The 26,130-nt window shown below is 44.3% G+C and overlaps 1 protein-coding gene across 3 annotated transcripts in view; it reads left to right on the top strand.

Moving 5' to 3' along the window:
• Window positions 1-26,130, top strand: part of PCNX4 (pecanex 4) — a 312,316-nt gene that overhangs the window by 74,240 nt on the left and 211,946 nt on the right. For all 3 annotated transcript variants that reach the window (XM_069207422.1, XM_069207423.1, XM_069207424.1), the window contains exons 3-5: window positions 6,401-6,580; window positions 6,667-7,157; window positions 12,475-12,581. In XM_069207422.1, the coding sequence (XP_069063523.1) occupies window positions 6,401-6,580; window positions 6,667-7,157; window positions 12,475-12,581 (778 nt within the window). The remainder of the gene's footprint in view (window positions 1-6,400; window positions 6,581-6,666; window positions 7,158-12,474; window positions 12,582-26,130) is intronic.

Below are 26,130 nucleotides of genomic sequence, written 5' to 3'. Positions count from 1 at the left end.
TGCTGTGGCTTTCAACCTCGAGTAACTAGGTGCGCTACTGGCTTCTCATGGGCCTCCAAGATCCTTGGGAAAGTAGTAACAGTATGAGACATTAAGACTGTCAGTCCTTGACATGCCAATTTGGATTGTGTTTGCTATACCGTACAGAAATCTCTCCACCCCGGTTGTCACCAGTGGATACCAAACTCAGTCTAGCTGAAAAGGGCTTTTGATACTTGTTCATAGACCCGTGGCTTTGTCATAGTACAGTACAATAAGCTGTTTACAACCTCCAAATAACTGCCACAATACCTCCTTTTGTTCACTGATTCTAGTCTTTGCTCACAAAAACTGAGAACATGCCCCTAGACAGGGTTGTTGCGACTCTGGCCCAAAGCAGTGTCTTGTGAATTCTTGCAAGGGTCATCCTGTCTCTTCATCCATTGCATCTTATTGACGTTCTAGATGTCACCTCAGCATACAGTCCATTACAATGCTTATGGGAAGTATAGGACTGAAAGTCCGTGTAAGACATAACAGTTCCATGTTTTATGCTTGCATTACCAAAATAGCGATCCTGGGGCACAGGCATCTCCTCAAAGTAGCTCCCACACTGTCCCATCTAAATTTTCTGAGGATGGAGTGCTATGGGATGTCGGCCTAAGCCTTAAAGTCCAAGCAACAGTATTAGTCGCCAAGGTAGCCCAGGTACACTTCCAACGTCCTCAGGCAGATCAGGTCTTTTATCCTTCCCAAAGCCTCCCATGATTATAGATCTCTCAGTCAAATCTTAATCAACACCTGTTAGCAATACCTTTTCTGCAGGCATATCGGGATAACATCTCTCAGTGTACGAATAATGCTCGTTTAATCTTTGGCCGCATGAAATGGTAAACAGCAGATACACGTTTTGGAACACTCTCCCAACGAAGGGTAGATCACAATTCAAAAACTTTCAAAGGAAATGCCATTTTATGTTAGCCAGACATATAAAGCGCTTGGATACTCTGAGGAGTGTCCCGCCGCCTTGGAGATCTTCGAAATAAGATTATGCAATACAACCCCCGTTCACGCCAACCTTCTAACCATCCTTAAAATAGAAGTAAAGGTAACAAAATAATTTAGCCTATTGCTGTACCTAACTATGCATTTGTGAGCAGTCATCTCATTCCCACTTTCTATGCTTTGACCTTCAATCTGAGGCCTCTTCCTGGCACCGTCCACTTCCCCGCCCCCTATCCCGTCTGATAAATGATTCCCAACTGTGAACTTTTTCTCCGCTCTCCAGGCTGTTATATCCGGTGGATTTTGCTGCCTAGCCAGTACCTAGAACCAATTCCGTCTGCACTGTGCTCGGTACAAACCAAAATGAACATACATGCAGTTCTCGGCAGTTCTTGGCAGTCATGCAGTGGGTTTTTATCTGGAAATATGTGGGGGAACTCATACTACCCGTTCACACATATCTGATGCTGATAGCGCTGTCTGTCTGTCTCCTATGTTTTCACTCTGCCGTTGGTTAAAGCCGCTTATATTGCGCTGTCGGCTGTAATGGCACAGAAGACTTAGGGAGCTGTATTGCAGGCTGTTATTCCTATGCTATACATGATGTATATATGAGGTGTACCGTTCGTAGTTGCTCTGTTTATTGTTGGTTAGAGGAGACAGTAACTTTCCCACACTGGTCATGCTCGAGGACTTAGGACATCGAAACTAGTGACTGGATTACTGAACTGCACCTCTTAGGAGCTATCATGGAAACAGTAAACAAACACACAGCAAGTTTTGAGAGAGGTGGTAGCAGAAAATATGTAGACTAGGAACAAACATTACCATGACTGCACCACAGCAAGAAAGAGGTTAAACAAGTGTTGTAAATTACATAGTGAACTGACGGTAAAGTGTTCAGCAACACAAAAGGATGATGGACGAGGTGCTGACAATGCAAACACTCACCCCCAGTCACAGATCTGGGTTTAATCCATCGTTCTTTTGCTCACCATGCCACCCCAGTTTGGACCCAGCCATATGCAAATCAGTCTTGACCGTGTTCCTCATGGGAACAGTCCAGCCCGAACTGCCAGGCCAGGTCCTCCCTGGACCGGAAACAAGCATCCTGAGACCGGTTTCAAGGTATCACCCTTCAAAATCTGGAGAAACCAGACTTCCCTGGTCATTGGGCAAAGGGAGTGTCTCGCCCAGGGCTGCTTCCCAAGCCATTGTAACCATTTGTGACCTAAGGGCCTGGTTTAGATATTGATGGACGGGTTACTCAGCCACAGCGGTGACGGATATCCTGTCAGCCGAAATCTAGGTCCCAAAGAATATAATGGGATTTAGATTTCAGCAGACGGGATATCCGTCACTGTTGTGATGGAGAAACCAATCTTCCAATATCTAAATCAGGCCCTAAGTGTTTTAAGAAATGGCTGGAATAGTGGGATCGTAATGTTGTAGAATAAATACAGTAGTTTAGGAAGAATAATCGTCCTCATTAATGCGATTCTACTCATCAGGGAAAGCAGAAGTCTGTTCCATCTTTATGTTTGGACTTTCAGTGTAACAGTAGCAGCATCATCATTGTCAGCAATAACTGTGGCCCTAGCCTTGCTGAGACACACGCCCAAATATCTGAGTGATAATGTAGACTGTGTCATTAAAAACACTAGCTCCCGAGCATGTATGGACTGTATTAATGGAAAGGTTGATGACTTAATCCATTAATAGGCATGCCAGACATTTGTTTGAAAAGTGTAAATTCCCTAATGAACGGATTGACATTAGGTACTGGATTGCCCAGATGTAGAGTGATGTTGTCAGCATAGAGGGAGACAATGAGATTACACGGTTGCAAAGTGTTCGGATCCTAGGGCATATGTCGCAGTGACAGTGGGCACCCCTGTAAGGTGTCCATGGAAATGGATCTGACAACTACCCATCGTGGCGAACTCTGATGGAGTGGTCTGCCCATGTACAATAGTTTATTAAATTGATGAAGTTAGGCGGTATTCAAATGTGCGCCAGACAGCCAGCAGGAAGTGACACTCTAGCAAGTCAAAAGCCTTAGCAGCATTGAGGACAGCACCACAGCTTCCCCCAGGTTCAGTTGAGTAGCAGGGCAAATAGTGTTTATAGAGTTTGAGTTATGGCCCTTCCAAGTATAAGTAATGCCTGCTCTGGAAGAACCAGGTCAGGTAAGGGCAGGAGCAAGTTGTTAACCAGAATTGTGGGTATTGTTTTTGTATCTGTGTTGATGAGTGAGAGTTGTCTACAAGAATCAGTGTAGTTGAGTGCTTTGCCAGGTTATGGAAGAGTAAGGATAATGACTTCTCTCCTAATAGAGGGAGGAAGGGTGCCTTATCGCAGCACTTGGTCATATAATTTTAGGAGATGAGGAACTATTGGACGGGAAAAGGCCTTGTAAATTTTGACTGGAAATCTGCCATTTCTTGAACCTTATGGTGGGAGCTCAGCAAGGGCAGCTCTGATTGCTTCCAGTGTGAGTGGAGTGTCTAGAAGATGACTGGGCCCCTTGCGCCATGCTAGACACATGCTTTTGAAGTGAGTAGTGTGCTCTTCTGGAGTACGAGAAATGTCTGAATTGTAAAGTTTAGTGTAGTGGTCAACAAATTTTGCTAGTATACTGTCAGGTTCATAAAGCATGGCACGGTTACTTACCCATAAGTTGTAGCGCCCTATATGATTGATGGACACACCCAAAGTTCTAACGGGCATTTTGGCTTTGCCATATGGCCAAGCCCTAGCATGGATGTTCAGATGCTTGACCTCGGGGTGGCATGAGGGGCCAGTGGGGGTGGAGGGTGCGGGGGTGGTGGTCTGGGTCTAAAGAGTGTGAGCCTGCTCAACTGAAAACAGGGAGGAAACCATTCAGCACTAAACAGTGATTTGAGAAGACTTTCAACATAGTCAGCCATAGTGCTTGTGTTTATGGACTCCGGAATGCCCAGGTTAGTATTGATGGATGGGAGACTTTTCTGCAGTGTTTTAGCATTAGGGACCTCAGTCGCTAATCCAGCATCCTGTGGTGGTGACTCAAGTTCGGTTGAATGAGATCTCCTTGTCTTTTTTGTCAAGAGTTTTGTCTGTTTGGCGTCGCCCTTCCTCATAGTGTGCTCTGCAGGAGATGGCAGAATACGCACCAAATGGGGCTAAGTGAGCATTGTCAGTGTTGGGGACTAAGGCCATATGTACGAACACATTTTCCCATAGACACATAATGGGCAAAACTGCTTGCTACATCTGGCCCTAAGTGCTCCAATCAGTCACTGGTAGAGAACACTACCTGACCCCTGACCAATCAGGAGCTTTTATGAAGAAGGTAACATGTCCCACCTGCCATGTATCACAAATACTATATGTTGCTCATGGAGGGCACAGACGAGCAGGAAGTATAGCGAGGGGCATGGTAGAGCAAAAAGGTGGACTACTGGCTAGTCGCAACGTCATCCCTGCCCTGTATATGCAGCAAATGGCAAGTTCTGTGAACCCCCAGGGGGGTATTATGATGCACCAGTATTAGATGCCAATGTGGGTCGATGGTGTTGCTTCTATACTGGGAAGTTCGAGAAGGTTCCAACCGCGGCCTTGGGCGCTGCCACGCAGTCAAACAACAGCCGTGGTGTACACACTCACGCTCTTGGATTCCGGCCGACCAAATCCCAGGGAGGGCTCCTCCGGCAGATGCCGGGTAGCAAGTCAGCAGGGATAGTCACTCCACCCCTAGACCTTTGAATGAGGTACCCTGGGCAAAACGCGTGTGGCTCCAGCGGCCCCAAGCAGGCTTGGGCGGTCATGGGCCCACGTACCACCCTGAAGTGCTACTAGCGTGGACTGCAGTACACCACACCAATCGTTTGGGGGCAGTTGAATGCAGGCTCACCCCTTCTCATCTGCAATTAGGATAAATAGCAAACCGCAGCCCGGTGACATGCAGCACCACAGCTGGCGTCTGCCCGCGGAGCCCCATCAGTAAACCCTTGCATTTGCCATTTCAAAGGTGATTCTCTGCATGGGCCGCTTAGTGGGATCGGGCCCTCCAGGCCTGCTAGAGATTGGTTTCACTCGATCTACACCTTCAGTTAGCACAGCTCGTTGGTGCGGTGATCCTGGTTGCATTAACTGCAAAGGTTTTGATGCATTTCAGAGCCACCACTAGGAGCCTCACATGGGGGTGGTCATGTTGGAGCCAGACACTCTGGCTCCCATCAGCCCCCCGCAAACAAAAACATATTTTGCACAAACTTTAATAACTTTAAGACCAAAGTCTCACTTATAAATACATAAACATCAACTATAAAGAGTGTAGTTCTGTGCCTTATTCCCTTATCAATTACTTGTCCACGCATACTGTGGTTCTGGAATTACATATTAATTTAATCTAGTCCTAAAATGTGTGGAGTGATTTATGGCCCGATTTAAGGATTACATTCTGATCACATTTTTTTAGGGCGTTTATGTAGTAGAATCTGGAAAGCTTGAAGGTGTTTTTTTTTTTTTTTTGTTTTTAAGATATTTTTGTAATCTGTCGAACCAAGGTAGAAGTCCAGTTTATTTTACCAAGTGAACGTTGTCGGTTAACGTTCATTATTGAAATAATTACATTTTAGAATCCTAATTGAAGTTGTACTTCTAAACTGAGAGGATATTAAACCTATGTATATAATACATAACATAATACGCACTTCAGCCCATCCTCAGAGTTAGTAAGTTCTGTATATATGTAATTACAGTACTACTTCGGTGAATGTAATGACCAGTCACGTGGGAGTCAGGAGATAGTCTCACAGCTCTCATGTTTCCGATTTTAATGAGTGACTAGCTCGTCCAAGCCATTTTTATTTCCTTAGCATTCTAAGCTATGTTAAGGGTTGTTGTATTGATTCCATTACAAATTATAGCTACAAGTCCTAGAATGGAAATAAAAAAACTGAACACGGTACGCTACAGAGGCATGAAGCTAGGAAATTTGAGAATACAGGCCTAAGGAGAAAATAACACCTAATTTAACGTTTTAAGATAACTCTGTAAAACAGTTCTCCTGAAGCATAGATGATGACAAACATACTGTACAGGGGTTAGACTTACTAATGGAAAGAAATGGAACGTTAAGAGCAAACTTTCTGAAAGGTTTATTGAGCTCCTCTTTTACCATTCCACCACTGTTTTCCTTTTGTTTACTGTCCCCATTCTCCATTGTTGTTACTGCTAAATGTAAAATGTCTTCATAATACCCTCTTTGTGAACCTGCCTACATATGATTTTGTATGGTCTAACAGGGTTGGATAAAAATTCCTTAGGTTAATAATTGCACTGTGCAGAAACCACGTCTTTACTCATAATATTTGACTTTTGAAACACATTTTTTTTTTTAACTGGCCTACAACTTTTGTTTTCCTTTTAGCTTCAATGTTGAATCTGCATCTTTAACGTTGGCCAACCAAGTTCTGCATATAATCTTTCTGTTCCTGCCATTCTTATGGGCAATGGGAATTCTTCCCCCACCTGATGCACTTCTGTTATGGGGAATGGAGCAGACCTTGCAGTTTGGCCTGGGAGGTTCTCCAATGTCCACTAACTTGAGGTAACTATCACCTGGTACATACAATTTACCAAGGCTTCCAGTGTAGATTAATCATGGCCCTCATTCATATGTTTTGTTTTTTGCAGGTTAGTTGTCATGTTTATTGTTTCTGCTGCAACAGCGATAGCATCGTATTTCATTCCTCTCACACTTGGCCTTGTCCTTTTTGTTACTGGCTTCGGATTTCTTCTAAGTCTTAACCTCGCGGACATTGGAAATCATCTCTGGCACTTGGCATCCAGAAAGACTGCAGCCGGTGATTTCAGCTGGCACGTCGGCTGGAGGGAATTCCTTTTCTACTTCGTTGTGTTAAGTCTCGCACTTGTTGAAGCTGGCTTACTGCATCACTATTGCCTTTCTACATTCTCTGCAACTAGTCCCCAGGCCATAGTTAGCTATATTCTGATGATACTACTCATAGTTATGTGGCTTCTTAAGGAAATTCAAGGCGTTTACATCTGTGGAATCTTCCGAAACCCTTTCTACCCAAAGGATGCTAGGACTATACATTTGTTTTCGGAGAAACTAAGTCATCTTAGAAAAGCTGGATTGGCCAGAAGGGTTCTGCTCACACTGGGTAAGAAACATAACTATTTAGCAATTTACAATATGACTGTGTACTGCTGAAGATGTGAAAGATAACTGCATCTTTTGTATTAATATACTTGTCAATCAGAATTCCATGTCGGGGCAAGAGGTGAGTATTAATGCAAGCTGTCAGCAGCTAAAACATACAGTAAAAAAAAATATTACTGCTCACGCTACATTACCCAGTAGTTGTGGGGGAAACGTTGGCAACCAAGAGCTAGAAAATCTCAATATTCCAGACTACAAACCGTAGACACACGTTACTCAGTACTTTACTTCCCTCCTTGTTTTTTGACGCAACTCTTGCTTTTAGTACGGACAGTTGAAGTTTTGTACTAGAGGCCATTTTTAAGGATGGAGGCAGTGTTTTCCTGGAGAACTATATTACCTAGTACCTTTGTGTTTCTATACCCCTTTTAAGTGCCATGTATCGAGCAGTTATGCTGGTGAATGGGCTGCCCTTCATCTTTTCAGGAAAATAATGTCATTTTCCTTCGCCTGATGGTTTCTAGACTTTGCAAGAGATTACGGACAGTCGGAGCATTAAGGGCATGTGGGGGCCTAGTGTTGTGTGCATGCTGTGATGGGCAGTGCATTTATGCTGGACATGCATCCTGACCCGGTGCACACAACCTTCCTTGTTTCTCCGCTCATCTAGCTGGCACTGGGCTGCTGCACTTTGTCAAATTAAGTGCAAAGGGAAAGAGATGCTCCATTTTACGACCTGCCAACTCTCGAGCAGTTTCTCCCCTTTTCCACAGGGACAGAACACAGCTATGTTCAGTAGGTGAAGGGGATTAAGTGCCTCCCTGGGAATACCATCCTGTAGGTAGTGATTTTCTGGGAGGTGCAGAGCCTGGAAAGATAGAGGCATACAGAAATTTAATAAAGTAATGTCCAACTTCAGCAATGAAAGAACAGGTGGGCTCGTTGATGGCCACGTTAGTCGTGAAATAAACATGAGATCATAGGAAGGCTTTTGGTGGACTTGCTAGATTAAGTTCTTGGAAACTGTCCATTTTTACTCTCGTATATCAATGAGCTTGCTTGGACATCAGGCCCTATGGAGTCATTATTTAACTCTGCTTTCTAGGGGATTGGATGCAAAGGGCTGTGTGCATTCTCATACATACATATTGTGCAATTTTGTTCAAAAGGCCTGGGAACTTCCCCATGAAAATCGTTCTTAACTAGGGTTATTTGCCCTTGACAGAGTTACTCTGTACTACTAACGAACAAGTACATCAGCATATTCTGGGCCTGAACTAGGCTGAATCTTTTAATCAGATTGTTGTGCCTAGGATTTTTTCAAGACTAAGTACAGATTATTTACGTACCAATGTTATGCTGTTATGCTGACTGGCGTGTAGGGTAGTAACGAAGGACATCCACTTCTGTCTTTTTTGGGCAAGTAGCTGTTGCTCTGGGTCTTCATTTCTGTTTCCACAGTTCACGTCCAGGTGTCCTTTGACCTACCTGTCTCCGTTTGCCTTCTGGCGTCCAGTGGAGAGCTGTTCGTGTGATGGAGTCGTGTTCTCTTCTCATGTTGTGTCCTATTTGTCGCCATCATTTTCTCATAATGAAGGTATCCATGCTATCTTCCTTGCATCTGGCACCAGGTGCAGATAGTGACCTTTATGGTTCTCTCAGCGTCAAGGCTCCCAGAGTTCCACCCACAAAATGATGATGGTTTTTAGTAGTGCCAGGGACAGAAAAGTAGCCTTTTCCTCCCTGTCAGAACAGAGAGGTGCTTAGTTGTACTTCTGAGGTTGCCTCTAGAAGACAGACATCTTCAGCACCAGGTTGGGTCCTTCTTTAATTTTAAACTTGGAGTGGACAGTTAGTGCATTTTAGTAAAAACTCAAAAAATACAGTTGAACGCATGGGTGGTTCAGACAGTCACTTTTTTCCAGCAATGAAAAAGGTGGTGTCTTTGTCCTTATCTGTTCACAAGATGTGAGACTACCGGTTACCTCTGAGATTACTGACTTTTGTGATGAGGGAGGCATTCCTGAGACCTAGCTTTCAGTCATAGGGTTTGCAAGCCAATCAATTTGTTTCTAGAGTAGAAATAGGGCAAGGGCATGTCAACAAGAGTTTAATGCCTTAATTGTTTACCACCTCTTCACTAAGTATGGGATTCACCTGCTGCTGAGTATGGTTTTGGAGGAAGATCGGCTGTCCAATCTGGAGTTCAGACACCCATCTTTTCTCTTTTACTGTGGTGTTTCACCAGGTTTCTCAAGTCATTCATGTTAGGTCTCTGTAGACTGGTGAGTTTGTGAATGAGCCTTTGTGTCTGTGACATGATTTTCATGTTGCAGCAAATAGATACTGAATTCTAAAGAGCTCTTGAGAATGGATCTTCAACGGCATCAGGTGTGTATGATGAATACTCTAAAATTAGGTTTGATACCTATAAATCAAAATAATATTTTGAGGTTCACTGTTGATACAGAGAGCCATTCTCTGCTTATTAGCTTAGAAAGTCTTACACGTGTCAATGGAGATCCAAATAACTTTCCAGAAGAATACTATTTCCCTGAGAAAGCTTCCATAGACAGTCAATCTCCTGGTAATGTGTTTTAAAGCTGTCCCCCACACTTCAGCACATACAGAAACAGTGGTGAATTCTTTACCTCAGGAAGCGTTACTGCTATTCAGACACGAGTCATCCTTGGGAGGCAAGGAGAGAGTTTCAGTGGTGGCTGGATGACATGAGAGCCTGGAATGGTAGACCCATATTTGGGAGAGCTACAGATTTGTTCAAGTAGCTAAGCACCAGGAGGTATAGCTTGGTGTGCAAAAATTGAAGACCTTGTATCTTATCAGTTGTTTAAATCTTCATGCCGGGATGTTTGTGAACAAGAGTGTGGCAAGGTACTGAGTTCATGGGTGTACTTTTAGAATGACCTATGTGTCAGCAGTTCCATACATAAATCATTTTGATCCAGATGGTGTCCAGAATCCTAGAGAGTCTGGCCAAGATTTGTGGCATTAATCCTGCATCACAGAATTTCGATCCAGTCAGAGTATCTGCTGACTTTAGCATGTTGTTAATAGTCTGGAACTCCTAATACTTTTGGGATTGAGCGACTGGACTCTGGATGAGGAAGTCTTCCTGTTCTTTGGGCAACTTGTGAGATGGTGTGAACTCTGTGTTCTAGAACTTGTCACCTCCGGCCTCAATGCCCAACTGCCAGAATTTCTTTTTAGCTGGACTCCTGATCCGCAAGTTTGAGTGAATGAGTCTTTCTTGCAGAGGTGGAGTCCTGGTTGAGGCATGCCTTTTCTCTGTTTCTTATGTTTCTGAGGTTATCTCTCGGGTCAGGAGGCAGAAAATCTGCATGTATTTACCTTGCCACTCTTGTCAGTGCAAGGATGGTTACCAGCCCTATTGAATGTTTTGTGGTGTTCACTGATCTTTCTTCCTTATAACTGCTGCATACTAACAAATACACTAAGAAGTCCTCACCCACTGGTAATCAGTGGGGCGCTGTAGCTGGTCTGCAGTGGCTGTTAATTTTCTCAGGTGTATCTTGGAAAATTCGATTCCATTTCGGCCAGTGTGGTCCTGTATTTCCTTACTTAAGTGGCAGCATCAGATAAAGTATACTTCTGGTTTAATTCTTTTAATTCATTATTAATGGCCATGATTCGGTTAATGAGGCGCATGTGGCCCAACATCCGATGATGGATAGATATATAGGTAGATATATTATTTCAGCTTTTTATGGTGACCATGCTCTAGAGTTCCAGCTCTTAAGGAACGTGTCCAAGACTGCAGTGTGGTCCAGAAACTGAGACTGATCTCTGAAATACCTGTCTGGTGGAGCCTTTTGTGCTACTTTGCCTAATTACCTGACCTAAGCTGATTTTTCTCACCCAAACATGGTTTCTTCTTGAGATTGGCAGCATCTAACATCAAGATAGTGATTTAGAGGAGTTTGTTTAGAAGTCTTAGTTTGTGGTTATATGTTTGAAAGGGTACAAAGGTGTGACCAGAGTGAGCCGGACTCCTCACGCTCCATTGGTTTCTCCCACTGAGGTTAGGTTGCTGAAATGCGTTATGCCAAAGATGTGTTTTTGAATAAGTCTTTTCTGGCAGGGTAGCTTATTTGGAAAATAAATGAAGGTAGCAAACTAGCCGGCAAAAGTCTTGTTTTCTTTTTTTCATAAAGGAAGAACTAATTAAAACATTGATCTATGTTATTGATGCGGGTAAGCAAGTTTTGAAAAACCCAAGGCTTTCGCATTAATATTTTTGGTCATGCTATCGGGGTTGTATTGCTTCCAGTCTTCAGTCGAATTCAGAGAGTTTTCCTCCTTTTTTAATATGTCAGTCAGAGTTGCTGTGATGGCAAGAAAGTACGTCCTGGGTCTCCATGCTTGTTAGTTGAGGCTAATGAGAATTTGGTCTTGATTGCTGATGTTTCTCTAGGAACTCCAGAATAATGTCGCTGCAGGAGCGAGTTTTGGGTATTAGTTTGGTTGTTGTCAATTGGCAATAAAATAATAAAGCATAATGTTTGATGCTGTGTCCTTAAGAAAATATAGATTTTGCTCTATGATAGCAGGAACATTCCACTTCAAGTTAGTGGATGTTTACATGTGGCCCTCATATTTCATAGTTCGATAAGGTAACCCAGGCAAGGGCGAAGAGAGGAAAGAAAATGGTTTTGTGCTTCAGCTTGGTTATTGATGCACTGGCTTGGTAAGAAATTCCCCACTCTCACATGAGAATATTGGAGTGCGATTAGCATTTAATACTTTAGTTGCTCAGCACCATGGAGATCAGCATCAGTCTGTGTGTCATGTTGTGTTTTCACTTTTAGGGAGCATCTTGTCACGTAGTTACCACCCCCCCTCTTTTGCCTGCTGCCACCCCTCCCACCCCCCCCCTCTTTTGCCTGCTGCCACCCCTCCCACCCCCCCTCTTTTGCCTGCTGCCACCCCTCCCGCTGCCCCCCCTCCCACCCCCCCTCTTTTGCCTGCTGCCCCCCCTCCCACCCCCCCTCTTTTGCCTGCTGCCCCCCTCCCACCCCCCCCCCCTCTTTTGCCTGCTGCCCCCCCCCCACCCATGTTTTTAAAGAAAGGTTGTAATGTACACAGAGTTCAATAGGCAACGACAATGTGTAATTAAACATTTATAGCGCTTCAAATGTGTTTTAGCATACTAATTACTTTGAAAAGCTAAGACCAGTGGTGCTAATTTTTTAATGATTAATGATCTTTGAAGATATATAATTTTTGTGAAAATGTAAATTATGAGCTAATTACATTGTGGCATTGTTTTACAATTTTAGTGTCTCCATTTGCAATGATAGCATACCTTTGCTTGGACAGTTCCCTGATGTCAGCAAATCTTCCCTCGGTATCGATCTGCATTGGCTTTACAAGAGCATTTAGAACAGTAAGTAATTCTATGAGCTACTTGTATTTCTTGTATTTACCTGTGGTCTAAAGATGTTGGCAGAAGTAACCTTAACGAAACGCAGAACATTATATGTTCAGTATTCTGATGAGTGACAATTGTGCAGCAGACAGAAATAGTTTCTAAATGTGATTTCAAACTTCAGTACACACTTCAAAGTCTGATTTGTGCCTTTTCGCTCATTGAACTAGAATAATGTACACTATCTTAATGCTAGAATATGTGTTTAAACAGTCTATGTTACTGGTGTATACTTATTTTTCCTTCACTGTTGCCAGGCGGCCATGTATGGCAGACCACAAGAATGTCTGTCTTGTGGTGGACTGCTATGCGTAAGCATCAACAGTTCAGTAGTAAAAGCCATCCAATCAGTAACATTTTCTGTAAATGTATTTTCTGATGGATTCAACTACCTGTGGATTCCTTTTCTTATGAATACTCCCAATGAGCCAACATTCGACAGACATTTTCTTCCTAGCTCCCCACATCGACGAGGATGTCGCAATTGCACTGCTCCGCACGCAACTCCATCTGACGCCATCATGGCAATAAAAAGTCTTTGCCAGCGTGCTAACTTTTTTTTTCTACCTCTCGAACAGTTACTGTTTCGAGGAGTTGTTGAGTGTTACAATGTCTCCACTGAAAAAAAAGGGATTTAAGCCTTTTTATGAGTGCAGGGGTCGCATGTCGGTGACAGATCCTCATGAGAATTTCTTTTGGTGCCTGAGCGCAGACCAGGACGTGGAGGGATGCATGTCCTGCCAGCGGATGAACCCGAAGGCCTTGAAGGAGAGAGAGAGGCTAAACTCTTCTTGGCAAAAGCTAAGAAGGAGAAAAGGGGTACTCGAAGGTCAAAGGCGAGGGATACTTCTTCACATAAGTCCTCGAGGTCTCATAAGAAGCGACACCGGCACGAATCTCTACGTCGTTCTTCCAGGGATCGGTCTTGGTCCTCTCCAAGACGGCACCATGCGGCGTGGGAGATCGGTCCTATGGTGACTCCTCAGAGTCCACAGGATTCTCCGGCACCGATGTTGGTAGAGATCCCAGGTGAACCCTACGGCTCGGTGTTCTCCTGTGTCCACTCAGAGTCAGAAGTCGGGTGTGCAGGTATCTGAGTTGGTTCAGGCACCTCAGGAGGATCAGAGGTTTCCTGTCTTCCGGGCTCCGGGAGCAGATCCATTTGCATTCGTCAATGCTATGTTTAGCATTTTTTAACAGAGCTATGGCCCCCACTGTTGCGCCTGCTGGTCCCACGGGTCCGTTAGCATTTACGCTGGGTTCTCCGGCGCCGTACAAGCATGCTCCATTTGTACCCTTCTTTCCGGGTGAAGGTGCTGGTTCAGCGCCGATGACTTCACCACCCCGTATGATGTCGCCAATGGAGTCAATGCCAGCTCCGGATGGATCCCATTCGACCCACAGTCTCTCTCCATCCTGTCCCTTGCCGGAGCATCCATCTGCTTTGAAACCGGCGTCGTTGATGTCGGCTAATTCTCTGTCGACGCCGCGTTTTGAGTCTAGACTGAGGTCGAGGAGAAGGGCCTTGAGGCTCTTGGAGGAGCAGGAGTATCGGCAACAGCTGTTGGAGGACGGATACATTCCGGAGCCTATGGGTGAATTTCAAGGTCTAGACTCTGCAAGTGGCTTGGATACATCCCCTGAGTGGGATTTCTCATCCCCTGGAGAGCTCACAGTGGAGGCAGCTTCTTACCATAGTGTAATAAGATAGGCTGCTGAGTTTTTGGACCTTTCTTTGCCGGCATCAGAGACAAAGACAAACATTTTAACAGAGGTGTTACATACATCGGCTGCGTCTTCTGAGCCTCTCCCCCCTTTTAATGATGCCCTTACTGAGCCCATAGTGGACATTTGGAGGAAGCCTGTCACGACTCCAGCAGTCGTAGATCCGTAGTTTCTTTCTCAGCATCCTAAGCCTGAGAACTTAGTGGTGCAAGCCTCTTGTCCTGCAAGGTCTACTCCTAGTTCGTTCCTTGCGACTCCTTCAGATAGGGAGTCTAAGGGTATGGAGCAAACAGCTAAAAAGTTCTTCTCCTCATGCAGTATGGCCTTGAAGTCTCTCCATGTTACATGTGTGCTGGGGAGGTATATCCATGCCCTGATGAACTCTGCAAGAGCTATTGTGCCAAGATTGCCTCAGGATGTGCAGGGACAGTTTGATGAACTCCTTTTGGACAGGCAAGTGGCAACCAAGCAGGTTATTCTTTCTGGCTTGGACACATCAGATTCGGTTGCCAAGGAAATCGGCACTTCAGTGGCAACCAGGAGGCATGCTCGGCTCAGGGCTTCTGGTTTCTGCACGGATGTTCTGGCCACTCTTATGGACCTTCCTTTTGATGGAGAGAAGTTGTTTGGATCCAAAGAAGACTCCGCTTTAGAACAATTTAAAGACAACAGAGCCACTGCAAGGTCTTTGGGACTCCAAGCTTCATCTTCTACACCCCTCAGGTCTTTTAGAAGGTTCAGGGGTTTTGGCCGGGGGTCCTCTTTCCGTAAAAGGCCACAATCCAGCATTCAGCAGCCTGCCAACCCTCTTTACAGATCTTATAGAGGTCCAGGGAGGGTTAGGATGCGAGGAGCCACTCAGCAGCCTTCCGCTTCATCCTCTTCCTCTGGGCGAGCCCATCAAGGAAAGTAGCCCTAGTTTTCTTTCCATTCTGCATCATGTTTCTCCCCGTAGGGGGAAGGTTATCTTGTTTTCTCCATGAGTGGGAGTTAGTCACATCGGACTCTTGGGTGCTGAATACTGTGGGGAAAGGTTATGCCCTTCTTTTTTGGGAATTTGCCCCTCCCATCCCTCTCCGTGATTTGTTTTGCACGGAAGATCATCTCCTGTTGCTTCAACGGGAGGTGCAGGTCCTTTTGTTAAAAGGTGCAGTGGAGTTGGTTCCGGAGCAGGAGAAGGGTCAGGCATGTTATTCAAGGTATTTTCTGATTCCCAAGAAGGGTGGTCGATTGAGGCCTATCCTGGATCTGAGGATTTTGAATTGGTTCCTCAAACAGGGGAAGTTCAAAATGCTAACCCTAGCACAGGTGCTTCTTGCGTTGTACAAGGAAGACTGGAGGGTGTCTCTTGACTTGCAGGATGCTTATTTTCATATCCCCATTCTGAAGTCGCACAGGAAGTATCTCCGGTTTGTCCTAGGGGTGCAACACTACCTGTTTGCGGTCCTTCCTTTTGGTCTTACTTCCGCACCTCGAGTCTTCATGAAGGTGATGGCAGTGGTTGCAGCGGACCTCAGAAGGAAGGGAATATCTATATTCCCTTACCTGGACGATTGGCTGATCAAAACCGGGTCCCCAGAGGTCCTGCTGCATCACTTGCAAGTGACAACCCAGTTGATTTTTCACCCCGGGCTTTACAGTAAATGTGCCCAAATCTCACCTGGAGCCCTCTCAGCGCCTCCTGTTCGTAGGGGCAGTACTAGACACAACATTGAATCGGGCCTACCCTCCTCCTCAGAGGATTCAGGACATTCAGGCGTTGATTCCAATGTTTCAGAATGGAGTGGCTGTTTCAGTCCTCAAGGTCCTACGTCGGCTCGGTCTGTTCGCTTCCTGCATTCGGTTGGTCACTCATGCACGTTGGCACATGAGGGCTCTCCAGTGGTGCCTCCTCAAGCAGTGGTTTCAACACAGAGGGGATCTCGGAGTCGATAATGCTCTCCAGAGACGCTGCCGTGGATCTACAATGGTTGGCTGCGGACGGCAACCTTTCCCTAGGAAGGCCTTTTTGTCTACCACCTTCGGTGGCCACGGTTATAACGGATGCTTCCACTCTGGGGTGGGGAGCTCATCTGGGGGTCCTGGAGATCAAAGGTCATTGATCTCCAGTGGAACAGAGAGGAGTAGGGTTGTACCTTCTCTGCAGAGAGGCTCTGCAGCTCTGGTCCTGGGTACAGGACCATCCGATTTGCAAAGTAGCAAACCATCTGGCCGGAGTTCTCAATGTACATGCGGACAGTCTGTCGGCATTTCTTGGCCGATCACGAGTGGCGTCTCCATCCAGACCTGGTTCCTCACATCTTCGGGTTGTGGGGATTTCACCAGATAGACCTGTTTGCCACTCAGGAGAATGCACACTACCCATCGTTCTGCAGCCTCCAGTATTCGGTGCAGTGGGTGTTGGGGGGACGCATTTCAGATGTCTTGGTGTGACCAGTTGCTTTACGTGTGGTCCCCCCCCCTACCTTTGATACCTCAAGTTCTGAGGAAGATTCGCCAAGATCGGGCTCAAGTCATTTTAATAGCCCCAGATTGGCCAAGAAGGGTGTGGTACACAGACCTTCTCCAACTCTCACTGTGCCTGCCACTCTGTCTCCCTTACAGGGTAGACCTCCTCTCGCAATCGCAGGGGAAGGTTCTACACCCCCACCTCCAGAGCCTGCACCTACTTGCCTGGAGATTGAACAGGGCAATCGGAGTTCTTTTTCTGTCCCTCCAGAAGTGGTGGATGTTATCTTATCGGCCAGACGACACTCCCCCTAGACTGTCCATTCCAACAGATGGGCAAAATTTGTTACTTGGTGTGAAGAGAGGCAAATTGATCTCTTAAAAGCCCATTTTTCTGATGTTTTGATTTTTGCCCTTTCCTTGGCGCAAAAAGGATGTGCAGTTGCGACTGTGAAGGGTTAGTTGTCAGCGCTGCCTTTCTTTGCCTTCCTGATCAGCCTTCCTTGTTTAAGTCCCCTATAGTTATTAGGTTCCTTAAAGGCTTGACTAACAAGTTTCCTCCCACTCAGTTTGTCATGCCTCAGTGGGATTTGAATTTGGTTCTGACTTTTTTGTTTGGTTCACCGTTTGAGCCTATATTCTTGCCCTTTGAGGCTTTTAGTTTTAAAAACTGTTTTCCTAATGGCTATCACGTCAGCTAGACGTGTGAGTGAGCTTCAGGCTCTTAGTGTGAAACCTCCTTTTACAACCTTTCATGCTGACAAGTTGGTGCTGAAAACCAGGGCGGATTTCCTTCCTAAAGTGGTCACTCCCTTTCATATGGGTCAGTCTATAACACACTCGTCCTTTTACCCTCCTCCCCATCCATCGAAGGAGGAGGAAAGACTTCATTGCTTGGATCCAAGAAGGGCTCTGAGTTTCTACATTGAGAGGACAAGAGACTTTAGAGTTGATGATCAACTTTTAGTTGGACATCTGGGCAAGATGAAGAGCAGAGCCGTCCACAAGAGAACCCTTTCCAGGTGGGTCATTCTTTGCATGAAGATTTTTTTATTCGCTAGCAAAGATGGTTCCTCCTAAAGGTATTAGGGCCCATTCTACAAGGACTAAGTCTGCCACTTCGGCCTCGGTTAGAGGTGTCCCAGTTGTTGAAATTTGTAAGGCTGCAACTTGGGCTTCCCTCCACACTTTCGCGAACCATTATTGCTTGGACTCGGAAGTCAGGAGGGACTGACATTTTGCACGCTCTGTTTTGCAAGATGTCTTTGTTAACCAGTGAGGTACCCACCTCCAAGTGCAGGACTGCTTTGGGATTCTATTCATAAGGTGAGGAATCCACAGGTAGTTGTATCCATCAGAAGAATAAGTTACTTACCTTTGGTAATGCTTTTTCTGGTGGATACAGTGCCCCCCGCCTCCCTGTTGCCTGCCTGGTCATACCAAGACTTCTTTTTATTATAAATGTATATATGTTTTTGGTGTTTTTATATAAACAGATATTGTGTTTTATATTTGTATTTGGAATGGTGTAAATATTGTTCTTGTGAGGTCGGAAGGCACGTAAAACATGGTGAAACTGATGTTGGCATGCCAGCGAGGCCTTCCTATTGCCACAATGACTTCAGACAGGGTTGCGTGCGGAGCCGTGCATTACTACGTCCTCGTCGACGTGGAGAGCTAGGAAGAAAATTTCAGTTGAATGCTGGTGCATTTTTGAGAATTCATAAGGAGGAATCCACAGGTAGCTACTGTATCCACCAGAAAAAAAGCGTTACTGAAGGTAAGCAACTTATTCTTCTCTCCATGGTCTCCAACCCTTGTTGGTTTCTGCACATCACTTTAATGAAGTATGTGGCCCATTAGAATTTCTAGAAGTTTATTATTATCTTTGCTTTCGGAAGCAAAAGTAACAATGTGGGTGCACTGTGCCCCTAGAAAGTCTATAATTCGATAGTGCGTCTAGATGGTGGGTGGATCGGGCACGGTGTTAACCTCAAACTATGTGGCATTGCATCCCAATGACAAGGTTCAAAACATTTCAAAATATATGAATGTTTATTACAAAATTCAAAAGATACCTCTTAATCTTCCAAGCTAGTAGTCTCCCTATACCTTCCCCATATTCAAACTGGGCACGCTTGCTTGCTTCCCATTTCTTTGCAATCCTAGTCTGCAATTCACTTCCTGACATACATTACTATGCGTGGGCATTCCACCTCAAAAATGTTAGGTTATTCTCATCTCATCCCGGAACTGCTCAGTGATTGGAGAAATGTTTAAATTTATGGTAGCCACGGAAAAAGGCACAGTAAATATTTTTTATATAAATTCAGTGAACCCAAATTCTTAAAAAAAGTGAGATACAAAATACTACGCTGCAGCAAAGGCCTGTACAAGCTGTGGCAAGCAGCAAGAATAGAGTATTATAGTCAATGGGATCCGGTCTGGGACTTCCTGGGTACCCCCAAGTATTTGATTGATATATTGGCATTGCCTCTTAAGAAAGCAGGGGTCGAATATTGAGGGGACCTAGTTGGGGACGGCTCTCTATTATCTTGGGAAGAACTTATGGAGCGGACAGGAGGAAACCTTTCTAGGTTGAAGTACATTCATCCAAGAAGCTGGGCACAGAGGGCTACAGTCAGTTTGGGGTTCTTCAAATCAGTTAGAGGATGACCTAATAAAAAACCATTGGAGTTTGAAGAAGGTATCAGGCTAGTACTGGGGAATATTGGACATGTTACATGGTGACTCTAAGCTACCAGACTCCCTTTGGGGGGAAATTATGCCCCCGGGACAAGTATAAGATAGATGGGAAGCATCAATATGCACACTATTTAAGGTAGTTAAACCTGCCTCATTAAGGAGGAACCATGTCTTCACTCTGCACAGGACTTTTTTCTCTCCTTGTAAGCTTTCTAAGATGAGGGGCGGGGGAGCAGTTAATTGCGTAAAATGTGGTCCGCAAAGTGCATCAGACATTCACATGTTTATGGAATGCCCAGAAGTGTACTATTTTTGGGGAAAAAGTATGCACAACAATCTCAAACATTATGATGCAAAGTATCTCAGCAAGTCTTCCTTTAGTATTCTCTGGTTTACCGGAAGAAGGAGAATTTAAGCAGTAGAGAGACAAAGACAGTATTGTTCTATGCGGTAATCTTGGCCAGGAGAGAAATCTGTCGGAAATGGGTATCTGAATCCCCCCCTCATATAAATATTGGCTCCACGCCCTTATCCACACTTCAAATAAGAAAAGAAAGAAACAATATGGTCACTGTTTGTGGAATGGAGGGACACTGAAGAGTAACACACTACTGGGGTGTGTAATCACGTTTGTGTCCAATGATTAGGTGCCACACTTCTCTCCTCCACTGGTGGCAGATTTCTGTACCAAGGCTCAAGTGAGAGAGATTCTGGCTCCCTGGCATTAGTTATCTCCACATACAAGAGTGGGTGACCAGTTGGTACGAAATCGGCTAGGAGCCAGAGGTGTATGAGGATAAAAAAAAATTCAAAAGAAACAATACAGAAATAGTGAAATGCAGATGCAACAGTAGTCTTATTTAAAATCATAAAGTTGTTGCAATGAAGGTTCTTAGTAACAGGAACAATGCAGAATAATAGGCAAAATCTGTAATAAACTTAAGTCTCAAATTTGCCTCAGTAAGAAATCTGGCAGCACTCCTAATAGAATGGAAAGTTCTCTGGCTCACTCCGAAATGCAAGGGTTTAAACAGCAATGTTCTCCTTAATAAAGTATGAAAACTGAAAAAGGAGCATGGTGTGAGGAAAGTGTTGCATCTTCAACAAGGCATATTACAGTATCATGAATCCTTGTGTAACCCTGTCACCTTAACAGTAACCTACTACATGAATATTGATTTGGCACTTCTAACCTTTTGTCGTCCTTAAGTGTCAGAACAAACTAGTTAAATAAACAACAGTGTGAAGCATTGTGAATTAAAGTGATACCTTATACAAGTGGAAGGTCCTTGAAAATGTTATAGAAAGCCTCCTCTAACAGGCCCTCTTCCAGAACAGTGTCATTCAGAAATAAACAAATCCACATCCTATTACACGTAGTGTCAACCAGGAAGAGAATAAATATGGTAAGACGTCCATTTTGGATAAGATTGCATCGAGGCCTAACTGTGGCCTAATTAGCTTAAGCAGTATGAAAACACACTTTAACACGTCGTGACAAATTTGATTCAATTGTGATAGCTCCTTATCAGTATACATATGTGAATTCAAGTGCAAATTAATTGCTCTGAAAACTATTAATGCACATTTTTAGTTAAAGGCACAAAAGCACTCATAACTTAAATTTGTACAACATCTTGTTTCTTTTGTTTCTTTGAATCTTACCAATAACCACATCTAGTCCTGTTTTCCCAGTCACCCTAGTGGGTATTTCTGTGATGTTCGGGATGTCTTAATATGAATTGCAGGAGTTCAAGTTAAACATTTTATGATGTCACTTTAATAGGCAGTCATGTTGCAGTTTATTCAGTATTAATCCAGTCCTCATATGTCTGTCATTTTATATAGGACTTTAAATAATGGGTGATCTTATTTGATGTCTGAGCACCATAAAGAGCAGAAATTGTTATTTTCCCCCCTCCAACCGTTCAAGAGATGACAGAGCTGTCAGGGTTTGATATTTTCCAGGCATCTAAATAATCTCTCTCTCCATGTATCTCTGGCAGCCTTCGCAGTCTGTAGAGGTTTGACTTACTGGCCTGTTCTAGTATTCAGGTGGTCCTGGGATTCCACCTTCAACATAAGTCTCCCATCTGGTTTACACACCTAACTTTACAGTGTTGGATAGATGTCTGCCCTCATCGTTGTGGTCTCCGACTCCCCACAGCTGTATGTGATTTGCATAGTGCCTCTCTCTCAATTACTCCTTCAAATGCCCTTACTGAGAAGGCAAACTCACTGGAATGTTCTTACTGAAAAGGGCAAACGTCCTTGTGGTGCTGATTTCTCGGCAACAGCTCAAAGTTCCTCCCTCTGTAGCTGAAGAATTTTATGCTTAGCATTTTGAGTGCTCCCTCACCAAGCATATGTTGCACAAACTGGGTATGCACTCTGGATCCTCCACTATGATTTCATATTTATTTGCTCTCTCTGCTGGTGATATTGCATGAATTGTCAGGGTTTGGGCTTTCTTCAGCAAATAGACAATTGTGTCTTCTTTTCCTCCCTCATATTTCTCAAATAACATTGTTTAAAAGTTGCCTCCATTTCTACTATCGCACTGTGTCACTGTAGGATATCCAATCCACTCACGTGATGTAAGATATAAAGATGTATTTAATCTCTTCTAACACAGTACCCCTTCTTCCAGGTTTTCTCCAGCAATAATCCTTAACTCCTCTTGGAGGCTTGTTTCACCTTCACTATCAGTAACATCTTATAAAGACTTTCCTATAGAGCATCCTTCACTGTTTTCCTGTCCTAGTGTGTGAGCCTATTAATAATTCAAGCGTGTTTGTTAATCTGGTTAGTTCGGCATTTTTTGGATTGTTTCTCTTTCAACATCCTTTGTTTTGCACAATTCCAGCATGGCCACTCTAAGGGTATTAGGCTGCCTCCCCAGTGCCATTATTTAAAACGTGTCTATCGTGGAACCGGTTCAGTGCACCACACCTTTCTCGTATGATATACAGGGCTTGCACAAGTCTTGGTGGCAGAATGCATTCGTTTATCAGGGGCCAGGTTTGTCAACCTAGTAAACCAGATTTCCTCATGTGGCCTCATTAAAAAAAAAAAAAAAAACGCAGCACCCTCCCAATTTGTTGTTGTTTGTCACACTCTGTGAGTAAGTGAACATTTGCCTCATGACTGTTCAGTGGTGGCTAGCAAATAGCTCCTTTCTATACTCATCATAGCTCAGTTTTGCTCCTTCTTAAAGTAAACAGTATGCACGCACATTTGAATTGGTGTAATCTGAGATGCATAGTTTAGCTATACATGCTGCGTCAGAGCTATCGGTATGAACTTTAAAGACTAAGACAAATTGAAAACTCTTAACTTAAGCAACCTGCAGTTCTGAAAGATTCACAAACGCTCTGATCAAATTGTGCTGCTTCTGAGTTGGTATCAAAGGCTCCATTCCAGGGATGCCTGTCTACCAACAAGACCCCAGGGGACATTATTTTGGCCACTCAATATCTGTGTCTGCTTTTTAGCTCCACAGCGAAATTTGTTTCCTTGGTTGAATGATTGGCTGCCTTGGAGGAAGCAGTAGACGAGATTTTAGTGAAACAGAAATTCCCCCAGAAGTAGTGGAACTTAGATTGTAGCTACGTTTTGTAAAGGCCATATGTCACAAACCGATTTAGACATGATCATGTTTGCATTAATAAGCTACACGAGGATCTCAAATGAGGATCAGCATCGATCTCTTTGAAAACATGGCCATGGTGTCTTACAGATGGACGAGTGCTCAAGGAGCGCAAAATCGCTAAACATTTTTACTATATTTTCTACTTACATATGTAATACTTGTTAATGAGAAAACGTCTTGGAAATAGCTATGGATCTTTATGTAGTCTTCTCTCAGAGCTATGACCGCTGGTTTTTGTTGAAGACTGATGGCTTTTCTCTTTAGAAGTGCAGTATAATGATACAGGTAATGGAAAATATGCAAAGACTGTGAGAGGTCTGTTACTAGGCAGTTTATTTTGCACTGACATACCTATTGAGGAGGGGCAAGAGTGGCTGGAGGGGGGCAGTTGACGTAGGCAAGGAATTGGGGTGGACCATGGAAATGTTAAATGGAAGTGTACATTTGTTTTTGTTAAAATATGATATGATTGATACGAGCCTAGCTGCTTAACTTAAAAAAAAAAAAAAAAAGAGAGCACAACGCAAATCCTAGCGTGGTTTGGTAGGAAAGAGTACTTTGTTATGTAATAGATATCAGTAAAATATCTCAAGGTATGCCTTCTACACCTGGTCCATTAAGCCCATCCCTACTCTCTAAATCATGAAGCTAGTACCTTAACTCATAGAAGTCCTATTTATTTTGTTAGGAACCCTTGTTGTTTTTATGATTGAGGGTGTGGTTGCCCACTTGATGAGTATGTTGATGGATGATGATGCATGTGTGATGTTGGGTATGTGGCTGTGTTATGTGGGTGTATGGATGTATTCTGGTGGGTGTGTTGGCACATAACGATTGGTGTTAGTTGCCTGATTGTGCCCAGTGCTCCCCTGCAAGGCCTGATGTGCGCCCCTCCCATTTTAGCCTCTGTGTACTGACCTACCCTGTCCCTTATGGCCATTAGTTTGACCCAGCACCTTCTTTAGTTCGAATGTGCCTCCACCCCTTCTACAGTCCTGTCCCTTGTTGGCCCTGCCTGCCACTACAGCACTTGTATTTCCTGCCGACAGTATATGTTCCCCAACATCAACCCTGCAGCTGCTTTGTGCTACAGTTCCCTTCCCTGAAGGATCCTTGTGTGCCCCCTTGACTCGACACCTCTTTATGGTTCCCTTCCTTGCCCCTGCAGCCCTTTTGTGTGCCCTGCACCTCTCCCATGTTCCCAGTGCATCCCCGGTGCCACCCTGTCCTGCGACACTTCTGCCCCCTAAACCTGCAGGCTTTTTGGGTTCTCCCTATCCTGGAATCTGGTGTTTCTGACTCTGTCCTACTTCAGAGCTGACTCCTGGACCTTGTCACATTGCTCAAGGAGCCAATAAGGCTTTAAAAAAGACTACTCCTAATGGGCCCAACTCCATACAATGTTGTGGGCTACAAATAAATTGTTCTAATAACACCAACCCCGGCACTCTGTTTTTGATTGGGAACATGGCACAAAACCACCCGGGCTGGGTGACAATTGGCATTGACTCCTCCCATATTTTTTAAATCCAATCTAATACAAAGTAACCTACTCCCCCACCCAGACCGTACCGGGATTGCTGAGGGGCTGGGGGGGACGGGGACGGAAGGTCAGAAAACCCCCTTTCACCCATCTGTAGCAGGAAGAGATGGCATATCTAATGGTATGGTCCCCCTGCACTCTGACAGTGTCTGGTTAGGGGCCAAATTTCCACCTTCACCTTTGAGCAATGTCAGGCACACTTAAATGATTCCCTCCACAGTTGAGCAAGGGTGGGGCAATTATTCCTCAAAGTGAGCGGGTAAATCTATAATCACCCCGCACTTCAGCAGTGTTAGGGAAGTGCAGTTTCCCACCACAAGTGTTTGTGAAAGGGAGTTCTGCATTGTAGGATGTTCATTGATGGTCATAAATGCATGAATAATCCAGAGGTGCGTGTGCAGTCCCTGGATAATCTTTTTGAATAATGTTATTCCATAAAAACAGCAACAAATTATGTCTTTGTCCATAAATTCTTATACAGATCTGTGGAAAGGAAGATTACTTATTTTTTTCATGACTGTTCAAAAAACGTCTCCAGATTATAGTCCTAGAACTTCTTTGCAGCATTGATATGCAGAGAAAATACTCCTTTCAGCAGAGATGAAGTTAAAAATGTAGCCTGTTTGGCTTATAATGCACACAGAGGAAAAAGGAGCCTGTCCCTTTAGGAATGTGCGAGGCATCCTTTCCCAAAATTCATTGTACTGGCAGCTGTCTTTCTGACCAAGTTCTTTTTTTTAAGTTAAAGTGTAGAATATATTTTTGATGGATCTTTTTAACCACAGAATCCTACCTGTAGAATAACCCCAAACATTCTATCAGATCCAGAAACTTCAGAGGTATGAGGTTGCCGGTAGAGGTCGCTGGATTCAGGTGGCTCCCTCTATTTTTTTCCTCCAAGCCTTTGAGACGAGCAGGCAGAATGACATGGATGAAGGAATACAGCACAATATATGACTAAAGATGGGATCTTATTAACGTCCCCTATCAAATGGGAGGTGGGTGGGTTGGTGAGGAATCTGCAGCTAGCTAGAGTATCTACCAGGAAGATCTTTACCCCAGGTAAGTAACTTTTTCATATAGAATTTATATATATCTGTATCTGAATCCGAGTATGAGGGTGGGTCGTTTTAGATTTCAATGAAAATGGTGCAGAACCAGGACTACAGGTAAGTACACTTTTCTTCTGCCTCATAGTGTCGCGTAGGCTCTCATTATTCTAATGAGACTACTGGATTTTGAGCAGCAACATCGTCCACGGTGTAGGAGACTGGGTCTGACCCACTGCGGGTGACACCCATCGGCCTAAATCTGGGTTTTGCTCCGGCTAACTAGCAGTGCTTCATCTCTACCAGAGGATAGGGATGATTGGGCAGCCCGAGCGCATGACATGTTAGGCTTCTCAGGGAAGTCGTGGTCACTCAGGTCGCATC

This window comes from Pleurodeles waltl, chromosome 9, assembly GCF_031143425.1.
Source record: "Pleurodeles waltl isolate 20211129_DDA chromosome 9, aPleWal1.hap1.20221129, whole genome shotgun sequence".
NCBI lineage: Eukaryota > Metazoa > Chordata > Amphibia > Caudata > Salamandridae > Pleurodeles > Pleurodeles waltl.
Note: the sequence above shows the minus strand (reverse complement) of the source record. Positions and strands in the feature narration are given on the sequence as shown.